The sequence below is a fragment of the Oncorhynchus kisutch genome, linkage group LG5, assembly GCF_002021735.2.
Source record: "Oncorhynchus kisutch isolate 150728-3 linkage group LG5, Okis_V2, whole genome shotgun sequence".
NCBI classification, from domain to species: domain Eukaryota; kingdom Metazoa; phylum Chordata; class Actinopteri; order Salmoniformes; family Salmonidae; genus Oncorhynchus; species Oncorhynchus kisutch.
In genome coordinates, this window is record NC_034178.2 from 35455582 (window position 1) to 35477145 (window position 21564).

At 45.8% G+C, this 21564-nt stretch overlaps 1 protein-coding gene and 1 pseudogene across 1 annotated transcript; both read left to right on the forward strand.

The window, feature by feature from the left end:
* The first annotated feature begins 8690 nt into the window (after positions 1-8690).
* On the forward strand, positions 8691-10834 carry LOC109891525 (general transcription factor II-I repeat domain-containing protein 2-like; annotated as a pseudogene).
* Positions 10835-17235: 6401 nt separating this feature from the next.
* Positions 17236-21245, forward strand: LOC109890184 (potassium channel subfamily K member 15). Its single transcript, XM_020482163.2, has 2 exons — positions 17236-17619; positions 19935-21245. The coding sequence occupies exons 1-2, from the start codon at positions 17337-17339 to the stop codon at positions 20921-20923; spliced, it is 1272 nt and encodes a 423-aa protein (XP_020337752.1). The 5' UTR covers positions 17236-17336; the 3' UTR covers positions 20924-21245.
* The last annotated feature ends 319 nt before the right edge of the window (positions 21246-21564 follow it).

Here is a 21564-nt window from a genome sequence, read left to right on the forward strand (position 1 = left end):
TCGTCTTAATAGGTGTGCAAATACACAAATACTGTAAGTTAGAATGTGTTTCCTTCCTATCTGTCAAGTTTACATCTAAATATTGTGTAAAATAAATGATTAAGTATGAGAGTATTTTTGAAAAAATAGAAATGTGATTTTAGTGTTCTAATGAGATAATTGTTTTTCACATAAGCTGTGCACAGTCAGTAGCCATGTCCAAGTGTTTGTGTAAGCATGACGGAATGCCTCCTTTGGCCAGACTGCTTAAAAAGACACGCGTGAGCTGAACGTTACGAAATGGTTGGAACTTCTGAAAACCAACACTAGATGAGGAGATAACCCCCACAAGGAGACCAAAACATACCGGGTTGCTGCTGGCATGTAAAGTGGTCAGGAGCCTGAATCTCAACCTTGAGACCACTATGAGACCAGAGAACATACAGCGCGAGCTGAACGTGACAAATGGTTTAAACTCTACAGACCAGAAAACGTGAGACGTTAGTCCATATGTTTGAAATGGTGAAACTCTGAAACTCTCAATCTCGACACAAGAAGAAGAAACTCACTAGACTGTAGCATTTACCAGTCTGCAGCTGGCATGTAAAGTAGTCTAGGACATTTGATCAAAGGCATGAGGGGAAGAACAGATCCCTCTCAGACAACCATTGGTACATCTGAAGTATCTGTCTAACAACCACTCCACTACCAGAGAAGCTCTACAAAGAACATTGTGAACTCTGGTGAACAAATCAGAGTCTACATCCCTCGACAACTTCACCATAGGACCCATCAAGTTCAAGAGAAAGACAGCTACGCGTAAATATATATTGCATTTCTAATCCGAATGAGCGGTGGTTAGGGTGCTAAGTATTCATATTTCCATCAGCGTAGCTTCCAAATGTAACAACGATAGTTCACTCTCTTTGTCTCTCCCTCTCCCTCTATTTCCATCCCGCCATCTTTTATAACCAAACGGTCATGCTTTTGTTAGTCCACTAGGGACCTGTTTTCATTGTAAGCCAGCAGCATACCACCCTGCATCCCAACCTGTCCTTCATACGATCATGGTCACTTAATCATCCCCCTCCTCTCCCCTGTAACTATTCCCTAGGTCGTTGCTGTAAATGAGAATGTGTTCTCAGTCAACTTACCTGGTAAAATAAATTGTATTACGTTAGTAATCAATAACCTATACTGTTTGTTAGTTAATAAATAAATAAGCCATTTTGTGTATAGATGATTCATCAATAAGGTTAGGGTTGTTGCAGATATCAAGGAGTATGCAATGTACAGAATGAGACTGATATGAGGTAATAATGATTAATAAGTGACTGTTATTGATGTAAGAGATATCTATATATCTTTAGAGTTTAAGTCGGGAGATCCCGTTGTTTCCCGTGATGTCCCAAATTCCTAATGCTTTAATTGTTTCATGTTTCATTTAAGTGAGTAACAATTAAACATAGTTAGTTGATAAAATAAAATAACAGTCATCAGATTAATGACAGTCACGACACTGGCCTCCCCCCTCTCAGCACTCACCTCTCCCAAGGTTCCATTCACGTGGTCTCCAGTAATTGACCGGGCATTCTCTGACCTCAAACATCAAATCAAATCAAAATGTATTTGTCACATGCGCTGAATACAACAGGAGTTTCCCCTATATAGTCTCGCTATTGTTGTTTTAGTGCTGCTCTTTAATGACCTGTTACTTTTATCTCTTATTCTTATCCGTAATTTCTTTTAACTGCATTGTTGGTTGGGAGCTCGTAAGTAAGCATTGCACTGTAAGGTGTTGTACAGTATTTGGCGCATGTGACTAATACAATTTGATTTGAAGATTAAAGAATAGAGAAGGCAGCATTGTTTCCAAAATCCTAATAATTTCTTAATTCAGGACATTTATATTTTCATTGATGATATAATTGATTGGTTGGTTGATTGGTTATTATTGTGTTGAGGAAAATGAATTAGAGGAATCAGGTAGAACTCATTTATCAGCAATAAGATGTTTATTCGAGCAATTGCAAGGAAGATCACTATTTCAGGATGAACCTGGAGAGTAACCTTCAGGACACACCGGACAGGAATGATCAGGATATACCGGAGAGGATCTCGATTAATTACAAGTCTTCAGATACTCCACCTACACAAAGAGCTGCTTAACCCTCAAAGAGGGAGGCAAGCTTACATGTGTAACGATCTGGGTGTAGTGGGTGCGAAGTCAGGCGCAGGAAGCAGAGAGTTCAGGGTAGTGCTATTTAATGCACAAACGGCGAACATAAGCCGGATGGAGGCGATGGAAATCCCTCCGGGCTGTACCCCTCCCAGTCCGCAAACACAGGGAGCACACAAAACAAATGCCCCAAACACGGGACTTAAACAGTCCAGCAAAACCCCACGAAATCAAACGTGCACACTAGTTACACAAACAATCCCGCACAAAGAGCAGGCGGGCCTACTGGTTAACATAGCCCGACTAATCAGCTTAAACACAAAACAGGTGAAACCAATAAACAAGAAAGGGGGAAAAGGATCAGTGGCAGCTAGTAGGCCGGTGACGACGACCGCCAAGCGCCACCCGAACAGGAAGGGGAGCCACCTTCGGTAGGAGTCGTGACAGTAACCCCCCCCCCCCCCCCCCACCCGACACGCGGCTCCCGCAGCGCGCCGACACTGGCCTCGAGGGCGACCCGGAGGGCGAGGCGCAAGGAGATCCGGATGGAGGCGATGGAAATCCCTCAACAGTGACAGGTCCAAGATGTCCCCCACCGGTACCCAGCACCTCTCCTCTGGGCCGTACCCCTCCCAGTCCGCAAGGTACTGCAGGCCCCTCACCCCGCATTTCGAGTCCAGAATGGTACGTATCATGTACGCCAGGGACCCCTCGATGTCCAGAGGGGGCGGAGGGACCTCCGGCACCTTACCTTCCTGCAGGGGACCAGTTACCACCGGCCTGAGGACAGACACATGAAACGAGGGGTTAATACGATAATAGGAAGGGAGTTGTAATCTATAACACACCTCGTTTATCCTCCTCAGGACTTTGAAGGGCCCCACACACTGCGGCCCCAGCTTCCGGCAGGGAAAGTGGAGGGGTAGATTTCGGGTCGAGAGCCAGACCCTGTCCCCCGGTACAAACACGGGGGCCTCACTGCGGTGGCGGTCAGCACTCCTCTTCTGCCGTCCACCGGCTTGTTTGAGGGAATCCTGGACGGCTCTCCAGGTCTCCTTGGAGTGCCTCACCCATTACTCCACCGCAGGAGCCTCGGTCTGACTCGGACGCCATGGTGCCAGGACCGGCTGGTAGCCCAACACACACTGGAATGGTGATAGGTTCGTAGAGGAGTGACAGAGTGAGTTCTGGGCCAACTCCGCCCATGGGACATACCTAGACCACTCCGCTGGCTGGTCCTGGCAATACGACCGCAGAAACCTACCCACCTCCTGGTTCACTCTCTCCACCTGCCCATTACTCTCGGGGTGATAACTGGAGGTCAGGCTGACCGAGAGACGGGGGAAGATCGGTCAGGAAATCCACTGACAAGTGAGACCATGGCCGTTGTGGAACGGGGAGGGGCTGTAACTTCCCTCTAGGAAGGTGCCTAGGAGCCTTACTCTGGGCGCACACCGAGCAGGGAGAGAAATAGAACCTAATGTCCCTAGCCAACGTGGACCACCAATACTTCCCCCTGAGACCCTGCACTGTCCTCACCACACCAGGATGACCCGAAGAGGGTAGTGTGTGAGCCCACCGAATCAGTTGATCACGAACACCAAGTGGCACGTACTTGCGACCAGTCGGACACTGAGGAGGCGCAGGTTCCACCCATAACGCCCGCTCGATGTCCGAGTCCACCTCCCATACCACTGGTGCCACCAGCCTAGAGGCTGGAAGGACGGGAGTAGGATCGGTGGGCAGAGACGGGACAGCGCGTCAGCCTTCGTGTTAAGGGAGCCTGGTCTATAAAACAGGGTGAACCCGAATCGGGTGAAGAACATGGCCCACTTTGCCTGACGCGGATTCAGTCTCCTAGCTGCCCAGATATACTCCAGATTCTGTGGGTCGGTCCAGATGAGAAAAGGGTGCCTAGCCCCCTCAAGCCAGTGTCTCCCACATCATAGTTACTCTCCACTGGACTGAGCTTCCTCGAAAAGAAAGCGCAGGGGCGGAGTTTCGGTGGCGTTCTGATAGCACGGCACTCACCCCCCCCCGACGCGCGGCTCCCGCAGCGCGCCGACACTGGCCTCGAGGGCGACCCGAAGGGCGAGGCGCAAGGAGATCCGGATGGAGGCGATGGAAATCCCTCAACAGTGACAGGTCCAAGATGTCCCCCACCGGTACCCAGCACCTCTCCTCTGGGCCGTACCCCTCCCAGTCCGCAAGGTACTGCAGGCCCCTCACCCCGCATTTCGAGTCCAGAATGGTACGTATCATGTACGCCAGGGACCCCTCGATGTCCAGAGGGGGCGGAGGGACCTCCGGCACCTTACCTTCCTGCAGGGGACCAGTTACCACCGGCCTGAGGACAGACACATGAAACGAGGGGTTAATACGATAATAGGAAGGGAGTTGTAATCTATAACACACCTCGTTTATCCTCCTCAGGACTTTGAAGGGCCCCACACACTGCGGCCCCAGCTTCCGGCAGGGAAAGTGGAGGGGTAGATTTCGGGTCGAGAGCCAGACCCTGTCCCCCGGTACAAACACGGGGGCCTCACTGCGGTGGCGGTCAGCACTCCTCTTCTGCCGTCCACCGGCTTGTTTGAGGGAATCCTGGACGGCTCTCCAGGTCTCCTTGGAGTGCCTCACCCATTACTCCACCGCAGGAGCCTCGGTCTGACTCGGACGCCATGGTGCCAGGACCGGCTGGTAGCCCAACACACACTGGAATGGTGATAGGTTCGTAGAGGAGTGACAGAGTGAGTTCTGGGCCAACTCCGCCCATGGGACATACCTAGACCACTCCGCTGGCTGGTCCTGGCAATACGACCGCAGAAACCTACCCACCTCCTGGTTCACTCTCTCCACCTGCCCATTACTCTCGGGGTGATAACTGGAGGTCAGGCTGACCGAGAGACGGGGGAAGATCGGTCAGGAAATCCACTGACAAGTGAGACCATGGCCGTTGTGGAACGGGGAGGGGCTGTAACTTCCCTCTAGGAAGGTGCCTAGGAGCCTTACTCTGGGCGCACACCGAGCAGGGAGAGAAATAGAACCTAATGTCCCTAGCCAACGTGGACCACCAATACTTCCCCCTGAGACCCTGCACTGTCCTCACCACACCAGGATGACCCGAAGAGGGTAGTGTGTGAGCCCACCGAATCAGTTGATCACGAACACCAAGTGGCACGTACTTGCGACCAGTCGGACACTGAGGAGGCGCAGGTTCCACCCATAACGCCCGCTCGATGTCCGAGTCCACCTCCCATACCACTGGTGCCACCAGCCTAGAGGCTGGAAGGACGGGAGTAGGATCGGTGGGCAGAGACGGGACAGCGCGTCAGCCTTCGTGTTAAGGGAGCCTGGTCTATAAAACAGGGTGAACCCGAATCGGGTGAAGAACATGGCCCACTTTGCCTGACGCGGATTCAGTCTCCTAGCTGCCCAGATATACTCCAGATTCTGTGGGTCGGTCCAGATGAGAAAAGGGTGCCTAGCCCCCTCAAGCCAGTGTCTCCCACATCATAGTTACTCTCCACTGGACTGAGCTTCCTCGAAAAGAAAGCGCAGGGGCGGAGTTTCGGTGGCGTTCTGATAGCACGGCACTCACCCCAGCCTCGGACGCGTCCACCTCCACTATGAATGCTAAAGAGGGGTCCGGGTGCGCCAACACGGGGGCATCTGTGAACAGCGCCTTCAACCTATTAAAGGCTCTGTAGGCCTCTGCCGACCACCACAAACACACCCCTTCAGCAGTGAGGTAATGGGGGCCGCTACCTGGCCAAAACCCCGGATAAACCTCCGGTAGTAATTGGCAAACCCTAAGAACCGCTGCACTTCCTTCACTGTGGTTGGAGTCAGCCAATTACGCATGGCCTTAACGCGGTCACACTCCATCACAACCCCCGAGGTGGAAATGCGATAACCCAGGAAGGAGACGGCTCGTTTGGAGAACGCACACTTCTCAGCCTTGACGTATAGGTCATGCTCCAGCAGTCTACCAAGCACCCTGCGCACCAGAGACACGTGCACGGTGCGGGTGGCGGAATAGATCAGAATATCATCGATATAGACCACCACGCCCTGCCTGTGCAGGTCCCTGAGAATCTCGTCTACAAAGGATTGAAAGATGGCTGGAGCATTCTTAAACCCATACGGCATGACGAGGTACTCATAATGACCCGATGTGGTACTAAACGCGGTTTTCCACTTGTCTCTATCCCGAATACGCACCCAATTATACGCGCTCCTGAGGTCCAGTTTTGTGAAAAACCGTGCTCCGTGAAATGATTCTACCACGTAGCGATGAGAGGTAGCGGATAACTAAACCCCACCGTAATGGCATTTAGACCTCTATAATCAGTGCACGGACACAGACCTCTCTCCCTTTTCTTCACAAAAAAGAAACTTGAGGAGACGGGTGAAATGGAGAGCCGAATGTACCCATGTCCCAGAGATTCCGTGACGTATGTCTCCATAGCCAAAGTCTCCTCCTGTGACAATGGGTACACGTGACTCTTGGGAAACGCAGCGTTTACCTGGAGATTTATCGCACAATCCCCCTGTCGATGAGGTGGTAATTTAGTCACCCTCTTCTTACAGAAAGCGATAGCCAAATCAGCATATTCAGGGGGAATGCGCACAGTGGAAACCTGGTCTGGACTCTCCACCGACGTGGCACCGATGGAAACTCCCATACACCTCACTGAACACTCCTCTGACCACCCCTGGAGAACCCCCTGTCTCCACGAAATCCTAGGATTGTGACTAGCCAGCCAGGGAACCCCCAGTACCACTGGAAACGCAGGTGAATCGATAAGGAAGAGACTAATCCGCTCCTTATGATTCCCCTGCGTTACCATGTCCAGTGGAACCGTGGCCTCCCTGACCAACCCTGACCCTAATCGCCGGCTATCTAGGGAGTGCACGGGGAAGGTGGGATCTATTGGCACTAGCTGAATGCCCAGCTTGATGGCGAGTCTGCGATCCATAAAGTTCCCAGCTGCGCCTGAATCGACTAGAGCCTTATGCTGGGAAGAGGGAGAAAAGTCAAGAAACAAAATAAATACAAAAATAAATACAAATGTGACCAACAGGGGGTTCTGGGTGAGTTTGGTGCTGACTCACCTGGGGTGCCCCCCAGCACCGGTCGGCCGTGTGTCCTCTCCGACCACAGCTGGTGCAGGAGGAGCCTCCTCTTCCGGTACCTCTCGGCACGGCCTCCCCTAACTCCATAGGAATGGGAGCGGGAGTGCTAGGTGGTGGAACAGACAGGACCCTCTCCGAACGCCTGCAGGCAGCCAGCAGATTGTCCAGCTGGATAGACATGTCTATTAGTTTGTTGAGGGAGAGAGCAACGTCCCGACACGCCAGATCCATGCGGACGTCCTCCCGGAGACTACACCGGTAGAGGTCTATCAGGGCCCTGTCGTTCCACCCAGCCCCAGCGGCAAGGTCCCGAACTCTAACGCGAAATCCTGCGCGCTCCTCTTCTCCTGCCTAAGATGGAATAGTCGCTCACCTGCCGCTCGGCCCTCTGGAGGGGGGTTAAATACGGCACGAAAGCCGGATGCGGAAGGTGGAGAAGGTGGACTCGTCGGAGGAACCGGAGGTGAAGAGCGGAGACCACTCCTCTCCCATCGGTCCATTCTCTCCATTATCTGATCCATCGCCGATCCTATCCGATGGTATGATGGTATGATGGAGGACGCGTTCCTACATCGATGGAAGGGGGTTGGCAGCAGCTCCTGCTGACTCCAGTACAAGGTGCGGGATTCTGTAACGATCTGGGTGTAGTGGGTGCGAAGTCAGGCGCAGAAAGCAGAGAGTTCAGGTTAGTGCTATTTAATGCACAAACGGCGAACATAAGCCACCCCCACGAAACACAGGGAGCACACAAAACAAATGCCCCAAACACGGGGACTTAAACAGTCCAGCAAAACCCCATGAAATGGGAAACACGTTAAACTCAAACGTGCACACTAGTTACACAAACAATCCCACACAAAGAGCATGCGGGCCTACTGGTTAACATAGCCCGACGAATCAGCCTAAACACAAAACAGGTGAAACCAATAAACAGAAAGGGGGAAAAGGATCAGTGGCAGCTAGTAGGCCGGTGACGACGACCGCCGAGCGCCACCCGAACAGGAAGGGGAGCCACCTTCGGTAGGAGTCGTGACAACATGAGAGATAAGGGGTATTTAGCTCTACTCCCTTACATCATTAAAATACATAAAAGCAGGTTCTAACCAGTTCTAACAGCCTATGTGTCTAAGATAGGGGTGTGATAAGATCTTTAGAGCCTAGACAGGAGAACAACTCAACCTGGTGGGCTTTTAGTGCCCAGCGATAAGAATAAATAACAAATCACTGCTTTGTGGGGTGTATGAAGAGGTTACTCTACATCATGGGTGTCAAACTCTGGCCCGTGGGCCAAATTTGGCCCGCGGGGTAATTATATTTGGCCCGCGAGACAATACCAAATTACTACTAGAGCTGGCCCGCCGGTATTATACAGCGCATTCACCACTAATCCTACGAATCCCATAATGCTCTGCTGTTTTCGCGCGCCAATCAGGACAGGACCCAGAAACGCTCTCTCCTCTGTGACAGTAGTCATAGCAACATAGACGCTACAACTGTCAGCGAGCTAACCCTTCCCAAAAATGGCGAAAAGAAAGGCAGAAAACAGGAGCTTTCTGGACAAGTGGGAGGCAGAATATCTGTTTACATATGTAAAAGACAAACCTGTTTGTCTTGTTTGTGGAGTCAACGTGGCTGTAAGTAAGGAGTACAACATTAGACGACACTATGAAACGAAACACCATGACAAATACAAGGACCTGGACATGACTCAAAGGAGCCAGAAAGTAGAGGAGATGAAAAGAAGTTTGGTTTCACAACAGAATATGTTTAAAAAAGCCACATCACAAAGCGAGGCTGCTGTAAAGGCTAGTTATATAGTGGCAGCAGAGATCGCAAAATCAGCCCGGCCCTTTAATGAGGGAGAGTTCATGAAAAAGTGCATGATGAAGGTTTGTGACCTCGTATGCCCAGAGAAAAAAACAAGCATTTTCAAACGTGAGCCTGAGCAGGAACACAGTAGCTGATCGCACATGTGATCTTGCCACCAATCTGTATGACCAGCTGATGGAAAAGGGAAAAGATTTTTTTGCGTTCTCCCTCGCTGTGGATGAGAGCTGCGACGCATCTGATACTGCTCAGCTGTCAGTCTTCATCCGTGGAGTGGACTCAAATCTGTGTGTTACGGAGGAGCTATTAGGATTCAAATCAATGCATGGCACAACCACAGGAAAGGAAATCTTTGAGGAGGTTTCCAAATGTGTAACTGAAATAAAGCTGCCGTGGGATAAACTCGTTGGATTAACGTAAAAAGAGTGGACTGGTGGGCATGGTTCGGGAGAAGATGCGGGAAGAGAACTGTGCAGGTGAGCTAACTGTTTACCACTGCATCATACATCAGGAAGCACTGTGTGCCAAAGCCCTAAAGATGGAACATGTTATGACCACAATAACACAGGTAGTTAACTTTATAAGAGCCAAAGGTCTAAATCACCGCCAGTTTAAATCTTTTCTGGAGGAGTGTGGTTCGGAATACGCAGACGTGCCGTATCACACAGAGATGAGATGGCTAAGCAGAGGAAAAGTACTGAACAGATGTTTCGAGCTGCGTGAGGAAATATGTCAATTCCTGGAAACCAAAGGGAAGGATACAGCAGAGCTCCGGGAGCAAAAGTTCCTGTGTGAGCTGGCCTTTCTCTGTGACATCTCGAGCCATCTCGATGCGCTGAACCTGCAGCTTCAGGGGCGGGGGCGCATCATCACAGACATGTACGCTGCAGTGAGGGCCTTCAAAACTAAACTGTGCCTGTGGGAGAATCAGATGCTGCAAGGAAACCCTTGCCATTTTCCCTGCTGCCAATCCATAAAAGCGCAGATCTCTACCGCCGTGTTCCCATGCGCACAGTTTGCTGAAAAACTCAGTGTTCTCGCCGCTGAGTTTAGCCGGTGATTTGCTGACTTCGATGCCCAGAAATGCAAGTTTGAACTGCTTAGTAATCCCTTCGCAGTTGATGTGGAAAATGCACCAACCAACATCCAAATGGAGCTGATTGAACTCCAGTGCAACGACACGCTGAAGTCAAAGTATGATGCTGTGGGCGCCGCACAGTTTCCACGGTTCATCCCTGACACAATGCCTCAGCTCCGCACCCAAGCTGCTCAGATGCTCTCCATGTTCGGCAGCACTTATCTATGCGAGCAACTTTTCTCCTCGATGAAGATGACCAAAACAACTCACAGGAGACGTCTGACTGATGAACATCTTCGCTCGATACTGAGGATTTCTTCAGCTCAGAGCTTGAGCCCAGACATTGATGAACTAGCATCCAAGAAGAGATGCCAGGTATCTGGCTTGGGCACATCAGATTAGACCAGTGTGCAATAATTAACGTTTTCTTTATGCACTTTTTCTTGCTACAAGGCATGGGCTTGAAATGGTTGATTGATTTATTATCATTTTATTTGTAAAATTATTAGCCAGTGGAAAAAGTTTATTTAGGGATTTAAATCAGAAGGCTGCAAATAGAAAAGAGGCATACAATTTTTATTTACATTTTATTTATTTAATAAATGAATGCCATTGATGTGTTTTTTCATTTGAAATTCGATTTTGCATGTCTCCACTATTAAATTATATTTTGTATGGTAATAAGCGATGCTTGTTCCATATTCAATGTTAAAGCAAAACTTGTTTGGGTCCATATTAAAAGGTTCATTTGTTCAATGTTGGCCCGTGACTTTGTTCAGGTTTTACATTTTGGCCCACTGGGTATTTGAGTTTGACACCCCTGCTCTACATGCTGGACCCCATTGACTGATCACATCGATGTTCCTTGTTGTTGCCAAATCCAGGATAAAATATCCAGTAGAACAGTGTTCTCCATTTTCAGCCATAGCCTTTCCCACCCTTCCTCTCAGAGCATCATAGGAAGGGCACTCCAATTCTAAGTATCAATTAGTAGTCATGATTCAGGACATCTGCACAGGGAGCTTGGATAGGGTCTGGGTGGGAGCTCTGGATTTCAAGGGCTGACGTTATAGGGCACTTGGGAACCAATACAAAATGTGTGGTCCAGAAATTGCATGCACGATACCTTTTCGTCCCTTGTTGTAAATTGTCTGTTAATACATTTATTTTTTTATTTGTGTTTTATTTGCATAACTTGTGTGTTGTTTAGTATGTTGAGTTATAAATCTAGCTAAATTCCATCTGCAGTCACCAAGGAAAGTAATGGGGCATATTCAAAATTATACTATAAATGAATATGCTGTACTTTACAATATAGCCTACATTGTATTCGCTGTTTGTTTCATGTCTGTTCATCATTTCTCCCAATAAACCAGATAGACTAATTTATTTTGTGCTGTGATCCTTCCAGTTGAATACTTGGTCACAGTCATCAGGCTTCCCTTAAGGTGCTGTCCCAGAGGAATGAAAGGTCTGTCATTCTGCCCTTTTGGTTAATAAGCCTCAAAGCATACTCACATTATCTGTAAAGTTCAAGTCAGTGTCCTTCTGTGACACCTGTGTATCCCTCTGGGGAAAAGAGCCAGTGCTTTAGGTATTAGCACAATGAGAGAGCTGAAAAAGTCAGTGGGTCCTTTTTACCATCATCCAACCCCCGAAATCTTACTGATCCCCCTTCATTCTGAATAACTCAGCATAAAATGTGTATCACACACATTTCTCTGTATACTTGTTACGTTTCCCAATAAGAAACCAAAAATACTGTTACTAAACAGAGATCAGTAACTTACAAATGAGAACAAAACAGGTAGGGTTTTAAAATGGGTACTCAAGGGACACACTTAGGGCTGTTGTGGTGACCGTAAAACCGCCACGCTGGCATTCACGAGTCATGAAGTCAGTCAAATTCCATGTGACTGTTTAGTCACAGTAATTAGGCTTCTCCAAGCTCTGATGCTGCTGATGGTCATTAGTAGCCAACCAAACTTGCTAACTGCCTGGTACTCAGCACTCTGTTGTCCCTCTAATCACTCTGACATAAATGTTGACATAAATGTTAATCAATCTAATCAAACACTTTTTTTGCGACTTTTTCGAATCATAGTTGCACACCTCATAGACCTATATGCTTTAATAAGGTTTGTATCACAACTAAAGTGGCCAAATAACTTCTTAAAATTAACCACATGAATCTGCTTTACAAGGGGTGTAGAGTCTAACTGGCATGCATAAGCAGCACGTGAGTTTCAAGTTTGGGGAAGATAATTTTCACCATAACAATGCACCTTTATAATAAAAGCATTATATGCATAATTGCATTTGCGGTCACTTTTAAAAATGGTGTTTCCCGCTAATGGAACATTTGCGCTTATAGCTTATTAACATGGGTGCATTGCTGTGCTTATAATGTGAAGAAATAGCCTAGTAGTTCATCAACATTTTAAGCTAAACGTTCTCATCTGTTGGGTAAACCACATTGTGTAAAAAAGTTTTTTTAATGCTAGTGGTTGTATTAATTTGGGATCTATTGCATCCCACAACTGTGGAATATTTATTTCTCGCACAGAATAGAATAGGTCGACCTTTGTACTATGGGGGATAGTAGATTGACATAGGCTAGTGCTTTTGCTGTTCATTAGGCCTGCTCATCTTGTTGTCTGACAAAAAGTAATATGTGGAGAGTTATCTATATAATATCTTCAATATGCAAATAGGAATTGGATAAGGACTCGGCAGTTGCGTCCCTGATGTGTCTGTGAGGAGCGCACAGTACTCAGAGAAAAGGGTACAATGGCCACTGGCCACAAAAGGCATGGATTTTTTTAGGGTGCTTTACGGCCAGACAAAGGGGATGCCACCGTGAAATTCTAGGCATTATCAAGTGCTTGTCAAATCGTCAATGAGTGACCGATATAGTATGTACTAGAGGTCTACCGATTATGATTTTTCAACCTCATACTGATACCGATTATTGGAGGACCAAAAAAAGCTGATACCAATTAATCGCTAAATTTTTACATATATATTTGTAATAATGACAATTACAACAATACTGAATGAACACTTTGTGAGGAAGACATTTTCTTCACATAGTTCACAACAAGCCAGGCAGCCCAAACTGTGGCATTTACCCTGACTCTGCTTGCACAGAACGCAAGAGAAGTGACACAATTTCCCTAGTTAAAAGAAATTCATGTTAGCAGGCCATATTAACCCAAATATGCAGGTTTAAAAATATATACCTGTGTATTGATTTTAAGAAAGGCATTGATGTTTATGGTTAGGTACACATTGGTGCAACGACAGTGCTTCTTTCACGAATCCGCATGTTAAATCATCACCCGTATGGCGAAGTAGGCTGGGATTCGATGATAAATTAACAGGCACGGCATCGATTATATGCAACGCAGGACAAGCTATATAAACTAGTAATATCATCAACCATGTGTAGTTAACTAGTGATTATGTTAAGATTGATTGTTTTTTATAAGATAAGTTTAATGCTAGCTAGGAACTTACCTTGACTCCTTGCTGCACTCGCGTAACAGGTAGTCAGCTTGCCACGCAGTCTCCTTGTGGAGTGCAATGTAATCGTCCATAATCGGTGTCCAAAAATACAGATTACAGATTGTTATGAAAACTTGAAATCGGTCCTAATTAATCGGCCATTTCAATTAATTGGTCGACCTCTAGTGTGTACAGCCTGCACAAAAAAACTAAGCAGAGCTCATGCCTTTCAAGCAACTTTTTTCAAATCATCAGAGTCGCATCATGCAGCCTTACAATGTTGTAAAAATCAAGACATATAGCTCAATGTTTGTTGAACAACTAAAGTTCCACGAATAACTTTAAATTAAGCATATAGGAATATCTATTTCTTTGTTAACCGCTGAACACAGAATAGACGAATGTGCACACTCCCTCAAATCGTTTGGAGAAAATAAATTGTCTATATTATTCAGCTTTGTTCAATTGTATTCTTCATACCATAAAATAATGCCATGGAACTATCTATATATATATCCTATATATATATATATATATAGAGAGAGAGAGAGAGAGAGAGCGAGAGAGCGAGAGAGAGAGAGAGCGATAAAAGAGATAAAATAGGAGCTTAGCAAATCAGATAACAACTCCAATACTCCGTAGGCATCAGCAGCCAGAAAGTCATTAGAGGGTTTGGGGACTAATGCTCAAAGATCATTTTCTGTTTTATATAGAATCACAAGCTAATACACTGAGGGTACAAAACATTAGGAACACCTGCTCTTTCCATGACATGGACTGAACAGGTGAATCCAGCTGAAATCTATGGTCCCTTGTTGATGACACTTGTTAAATTCACTTAACAGTTTCAACTGTTCTGCCTTATTATTATTTGACCATGCTGGTCATTTATGAACATTTGAACATCTTGGCCATGTTCTTTTATAATCTCCACCCGGCACAGCCAGAAGAGGACTGGCCACCCCACATATGCTCTCTCTAATTCTCTCTTTCTTTCTCTCTCTCGGAGGACCTGAGCCCTAGGACCATGCCCCAGGACTACCTGACATGATGACTCCTTGCTGTCCCCAGTCCATCTGACCGTGCTGCTGCTCCAGTTTCAACTGTTCTGCCTTATTATTATACGACCATGCTGGTCATTTATGAACATTTGAACATCTTGGCCATGTTCTGTTATAATCTCCACCCGGCACAGCCAGAAGAGGACTGGCCACCCCACATAGCCTGGTTCCTCTCTAGGTTTCTTCCTAGGTTTTGGCCTTTCTAGGGAGTTTTTCCTAGCCACCGTGCTTCTACACCTGCATTGCTTGCTGTTTGGGGTTTTAGGCTGGGTTTCTGTACAGCACTTTGAGATATCAGCTGATGTACGAAGGGCTATATAAATACATTTGATTTGATTTGATTTTAAATCAGTGTAGATGAAGGGGAGGAGTCAGGTCAAAGAAGGATTTTTAAGCCTTGAGACAATTGAGACATAGATTGTGTATGTGTGCCATTCAGAGGACGAATGGGCAAGACTAAATCAAATCAAAATCAAATCAAATCAAAGCAAGACTAAATATTTAAGTGCCATTGAACAGGGTATGGCAGTATGTGCCAGGCGCACCCGTTTGAGTCTATCAAGAACTGCAACAGTCCTGGGTTTTTCACGCTCAACTGTTTCCCGTGTGTATCAAGAATGGTCCACCACTCAAAGGACATCCAGCCAACTTGACACAGCTGTGGGAAGCTTTGGAGTCAACATGGACCAGCATCCCTGTGGAACGCTTTCGACACCTTGTAGAGTCCATGCCCCATCGAATTGAGGCTGTTCTGAGGAAAAAAGGGGGTGCAATTCAATATAAGGAAAGTGTTCCTAATGTTTCATACACTCAGTGTATTTCTATTGTATCATTTGTATCTTACTTTAAAGCTGTAGTTTTATAAGTGATCTGCCATAATAACTATGCATGTAGATGCCACATGGACAGGAGAGGACTTTAGACTTTGGTTATTAACTGATTAACTGGACAAAATCCATTCAAATAGTAATGATTGTTCTCATCTTTTTTACAGTAGAGAAAACAAAGCCATGCTGGACAAATTTAAATGTAACCTGGTATGCACAAAAACAAAAATAACACTGTTAGACTTGTTTTAGAGTAATAATAATTTCCTTATGTTCTTCTGACCTCTGGTGTGTTGTTGGGCGTGACCAATTAAATGTTGTATCATGGTCTCTGTGTCTAATCAGACCCATGTAAATTTACCTCATGTCCTAGTCTTTGAGGATTTCAGAGTAATCGTGACATTTAAGTCTTGATGCTTTGGGGCTCATTAAATACACACATGGTTAGCTACCTTGACACACTCTCTCTCTCTCTCCCTCTCTCTCTCTCTCTCTCGCTCTCTCTCTCTGACAGTTAAAAGGGCAATCTGCAGTTGCTTCATCCATTTTTGGACTTAAATTAGTTCAAGTTGAATTAGTTAATAAAGGTACCGATTTATTATTGAAGAATATAACTTATAAATGCCTCATGAGCTTAGTTCAACTGTTGTACAAGATCAGAACCCAAAATATAAACTTGTTTCACTCCAATGTTTGTAAACAAAGCAAACTAAACTTTCGGTATCATTCATGGTCAGCTCTTCCTTGGAGCTGTTTATGAATTTAAGAGAGGTTGCATTTCTCCAGCCCTATAACTCAGCTTTTTTATCTTTACATAAACAGGGGTGGGGAAGATGCTTTGTTATTGTTTCAACTGCTGATTGCCGCTTTAATTATGAAGGCTCCATTGATCACTCTGGGACTAAGTGTGCTTTATAAAGGTCAAATCTGCCACAGGCTCATGCTTCATCAGTCAGAGTAATACATTAGCCAAGCGTTTTGTGAATACTTCACACATGTAGGCTACGCTTCACAAAGCAAAGTAATCAAGAGAGAAGAGTATGAAAAGGCCAGCTGTTTCCACAGTGCCGTGCCCCCTTTAATAAGAACCAAAAGAACTTAACAGCAATCACCAACTGAAGCCATCCCACTGACCACCATACAGGGCCCAGCATCACCGACAGCACCAGCTCAATGCAAACACAGCGGAACTATGTGGTCAAGGCCCCCAGTTTATTTAACTAATTTAGGTTAAAATAAAGATAATGGTATAATTTCAAATGATCTACAAAGCTGCCTTCTCACATTAGAGGTTGGGTCGGTTAAAGATGAGTGAGAGCAATGTAGGCTAGAGGATGCTCTTTGGTAGCCTCGTAAAAAAAACGTTCCAGTAGCCTAACCTACGTGTCTTGGATGAATACCAGTCAGTCTTAATTTGGGCCATTCAGAATAGACTATACACACCGGAACTCATAGGGCCTAAATGAGAACACAAACTCCAAAGCCTATGGAAAATGTATGCAGTGCCTGTGTAAAAAAAAGGAGAGCGGCACATTTACCTTAAAATCTACCATAATGCTATAAGCCTAGGCCACTGATGAGTTACATCCATCAACTATGTAGGCCACTCTTAATTGGTATGTGAATGGATGAATGAGTTCATGCGCGCTTGGTTCTAACAGAATTGGCGTGTCCACCGGTCTCTCTTCGGAAAACACACCCACTCTCTTCTCAGTGCCCACTCGAGTTCGCTTGGAGTGAGGATGAAGGTGCAGAACATTCGGACCCTTTCTCTCATCCTGTGTATGATATCCTACCTGCTTGTGGGAGCCGCGGTGTTCGACGCCCTCGAGTCCGAGACCGAGAGCTCGAAGAAAAAAATCCTGGAACAAAAGCGCAACGAGCTGAAGAAGAAGTACGGATTCACTCAGGACGACTACCGGGATATCGAGAGAGTGGTTCTACAGTCGGAGCCACATCGCGCGGGGAGACAGTGGAAATTTGCGGGATCTTTTTACTTTGCCATCACTGTTATCACAACGATTGGTAAGTTAATTTGATATGTATCGATGTTTTATGGGTTTCTTTGCTCTGTAAATTAAACCATGCATACTGGTATGACTAACCACAACAATCTGTTTTTACAAGTAAAAATAAAAAATTCCTCTAGCCTAGAGTTTATCCTTACGGGCGCTGAGTGACTGGTGCTGCACTTTGGTTTGAATTATTAGCAAAATTGGAAGTTATAAAGGGTTGCATGACAGATACTACTGTTCTAGAGAGTAAAATAACATAGACCCCTATATATACAGCACCAGTCAAAAGTTTGGACACACCTAATAATTTCCGGGTTTTTCTTTATTTTACTATTATCTACACTGTAGAACAATAGTGAATACGTCACAATTATGAAATAACACATATGGAATCATGTAGTAATAAAAGAAAGTGTTAAACAATTCAAAATATATTTGAGATTTGAGATTCTTCTAAGTAGCCACCCTTTGCCTTGATGACAGCTTTGCTCACGCTTGGCATTCTCTCAACCAGCTTCATAAGTTAGTCACCTGGAATGCACTTCCATTAACAGGTGTGCCTTGTTAAAAGTTAATTTGTGTAATTTCTTTCCTTCTTAAAATGTGTTTGAGCCAACCAGTTGTGGGCTGGTATACAGAATATAGCCCTATTTGGTAAAAGACCAAGTCTATATTATGGCAAGAACAGCTCAAATAAGCAAAGAGAAATGACAGTCCATCATAACTTTAAGACATGAAGGTTAGTCAATGCGGAAAATGTCAAGAACTTTTAAAGTTTATTTTAAGTGCAGTCGCAAAAACCATCAAGCGCTATGATGAAACTGGCTCTCACGAGGACCGCCACAAGAAAGGAAGACCCAGAGTTACCTCTGCTGCAGAGGATACATTCATTAGAGTTAACTGCACCTCGGATTTCAGCCCAAACAAATGCTTCACATAGTTCAAGTAACAGACACATCTCAACATCAACTGTTCAGAGGGAACCGCATGAATCAGGCCTTCATGGTCGAATTGCTGCAAAGAAACAACTACTAAAGGACACCAATATGAAGAAGAGACTTGCTTGGGCCAAGAAACAATAGCAATGGACATTAGACTGGTGGAAATCTTTCCTTTGGTCTGATGAGTCCAAATTTGAGATTTTTGGTTGCAACTTCCATGTCTTTGTGAGACGCAGAGTAGGTGAACGTATGATCTCTGTGTCACGCCCTGACCTTAGATCCTTTTATGTCTCTATTTTGGTTTGGTCAGGGCGTGACTATGTTTAGGGCACATAGCCTTTAGCTTCACGGTTAGTTTTTTTGTAGTGTTTATTGTTTTGTTTGGCGTCAATTTTCCAAATAAAGAGAAAATGTACGCTCCCCACGCTGCACCTTGGTCCTCATCTTTTAACGGCCGTGACACTCTGCATGTGTGGTACCCACCGTGAAGCATGGAGGAAGAGGTGTGATGGTGTGTGGTTTCTTTGCTGGTGACAGTCTGTGATTTATTTAGAATTCAAGGCACACTTAACCAGCATGGCTACCACAGCATTCTGCAGCGATACGCCATCCCGTCTGGTTTGCACTTAGTGAGACTATTGTTTTTCAACAGGACAATGACCCAACACACCTCTAGGCTGTGTAAGGGCTATTTGGCGGCAGGTAGCCTAGCGGTTAGAGCATTGGGCAAGTAACTAAAAGGTTGCTAGATCGAATCCCAGAGCTGACAAGCTAAAAATCTGCCCTGAACAAGGCAGTTAACCCACTGTTATTGTAAATAAGAATTTGTTCTTAACTGACTTGCCTAGTTAAATAAAGTGAAGGAAAAGCAGCCAACAAGTGCTCAGCATATGTGGGAACTAATTCAAGAGAATGCCAAGAGTGTGTAAAGCTGTCATCAAGGTAAAGCTGTCATCAAGGCAAAGGGCTGCTTTAAAGAATCTAAAATCTAAAATATATTTAGATTTGTTTAACACTTTTTTGGTTACTACATGATTCCATATGTCATAGTTTTGATGTCATCACTGTTATTCTACAATGTAGAAAATAGTAAAAATAAAGAAACTCTTGAATGAGCCGTTGTGACCAAACTTTTGACTGGTACTGTATATCTATATATCTATAACAAATGTTTTAAAGAGTTACTGTGTTTGTCTGTGTGTCTATGTACACACCCCTTTCAAAAAAAAAACTTTGCAGATTTGAAGCTTTAATAAAAGTGCAGTAACTACAGTTGACTGTGATGGTTGGACACAGTAATTGCAGAATAACTGCAGTCATACTGCACTCTGACAGCAATAGGTTTTCGTAATGGACATGTGTCTATAACTATGATATTCTGCAGGTTATGGACATGCTGCTCCAGGCACAGACTCTGGCAGGACATTCTGCATGTTCTATGCTGTTCTGGGCATCCCACTGACGCTGGTCATGTTCCAGAGCATGGGGGAGAGGATCAACACGTTAGTCCGCTACCTCCTCTGCAGGCTCAAGTGCTGCATGGGATTACGGTGGACTGAAGTGTCCATGGGGAACATGGTGCTGGTGGGCCTCCTGTCCTGCATGAGCACCCTCTGTGTTGGGGCAGCAGCCTTCTCCCACTTTGAGGGCTGGACCTTCTTCCATGCCTACTACTACTGCTTCATCACGCTCACCACCATCGGCTTCGGGGACTTTGTGGCCCTGCAGAAGAAGGAGGCCCTCCAGAGGAGGATTCCCTATGTGGCTTTCAGCTTCATGTACATCCTGGTGGGGCTGGCTGTGATCGGGGCTTTCCTGAACCTGGTGGTGCTGCGCTTCCTCACCTACAGCACACAGGAGGGAACCAGGAGCCTGGAGGTGGAGCGAGAGGATCAGGCAGCAGTGCCTAAGAGGCCATGGGGTGGGAAGGCGGTGGAGGAGGCAGATGTGGAAGCATCAGCACGGGACAGAGTTGATGGGATGGAGCAGAAAGAAGCTGAGGATGGGCATAGTAGCCGCTGCAACTTCTCCCTTTCCATGGATGGAGGCACCAGTCGTACCAACCTCATCCCCTGTCCATCTGAGGAGCTCAGGGGGACCCCTGGGGTCAGGGAATCTGCTAAGCACCCTGAGTTCTGCATCAGCGCTCTTTGCTCCTGTATGTGCTTCAGGCTGTGTGCCTGTGACAGCCCCTTTCCATCCCGCTGTGAGCACTCAGGCTGTCACAGCAACCCTCTCTTCTACAACTCCATCTCCTACAGGGTGGATGAAGCCTCTTGCAGCACCAGGGGCACCTCAGCCCAGTCCTCCCCCAGCAGCGGTGCCCTTTTCCTGGGGATGAGCAGTCCTCACACACGGAGGAAGTCAGTGTAGCTACCTGGATTGTTGGGATTGACTCTGGACTGAAGTTGCCTTTGTTCTTATCTTTTGATGTGAATCTCTGAGAGGAATACAGTGCAGACAGAGATGCTACTGATTCTCTGAACGTGGAACAAATTGTTTGTTTTTCCTGTTAAAAAAAGGTAGCATTTACAGGTTTCAGGTTGGGCTTCTCTGTTTATTTTTACAGTCAAAATGTAGCTTTTACAGATATCCTGTTCTGCATTGTATTTAGCAATTGCATTTTTTTCTATAGATAAAGAGATGATTTATACAGGTAAAGATTGTATAAAATTGTGAAATAAAAATGTAATACATCGTCAATATGTTTATTTTCTTGAAAAAATCTCCATTATTTGTAGTATATGCTTTCTTGACAAATGAATGAAAGTTGAAAATATGGGCATTATGATGGAAGTACTTTACTGCACACAAGAGGAAAAGATATGTTCCCCAGACCTGCATTCATTTGCTTATTGAGCAATGGCTTACATTACACATAAATGATCAAATATCTAAAGTGTTGTATGAATAGACTTGTTACCATCTCTACGTTTCATCACTATAGACTACCTAATGAGGATGGGTAACACTGATGAGGGAGAGAGAGAGCCACAGGTGGGGCTATTCAAACC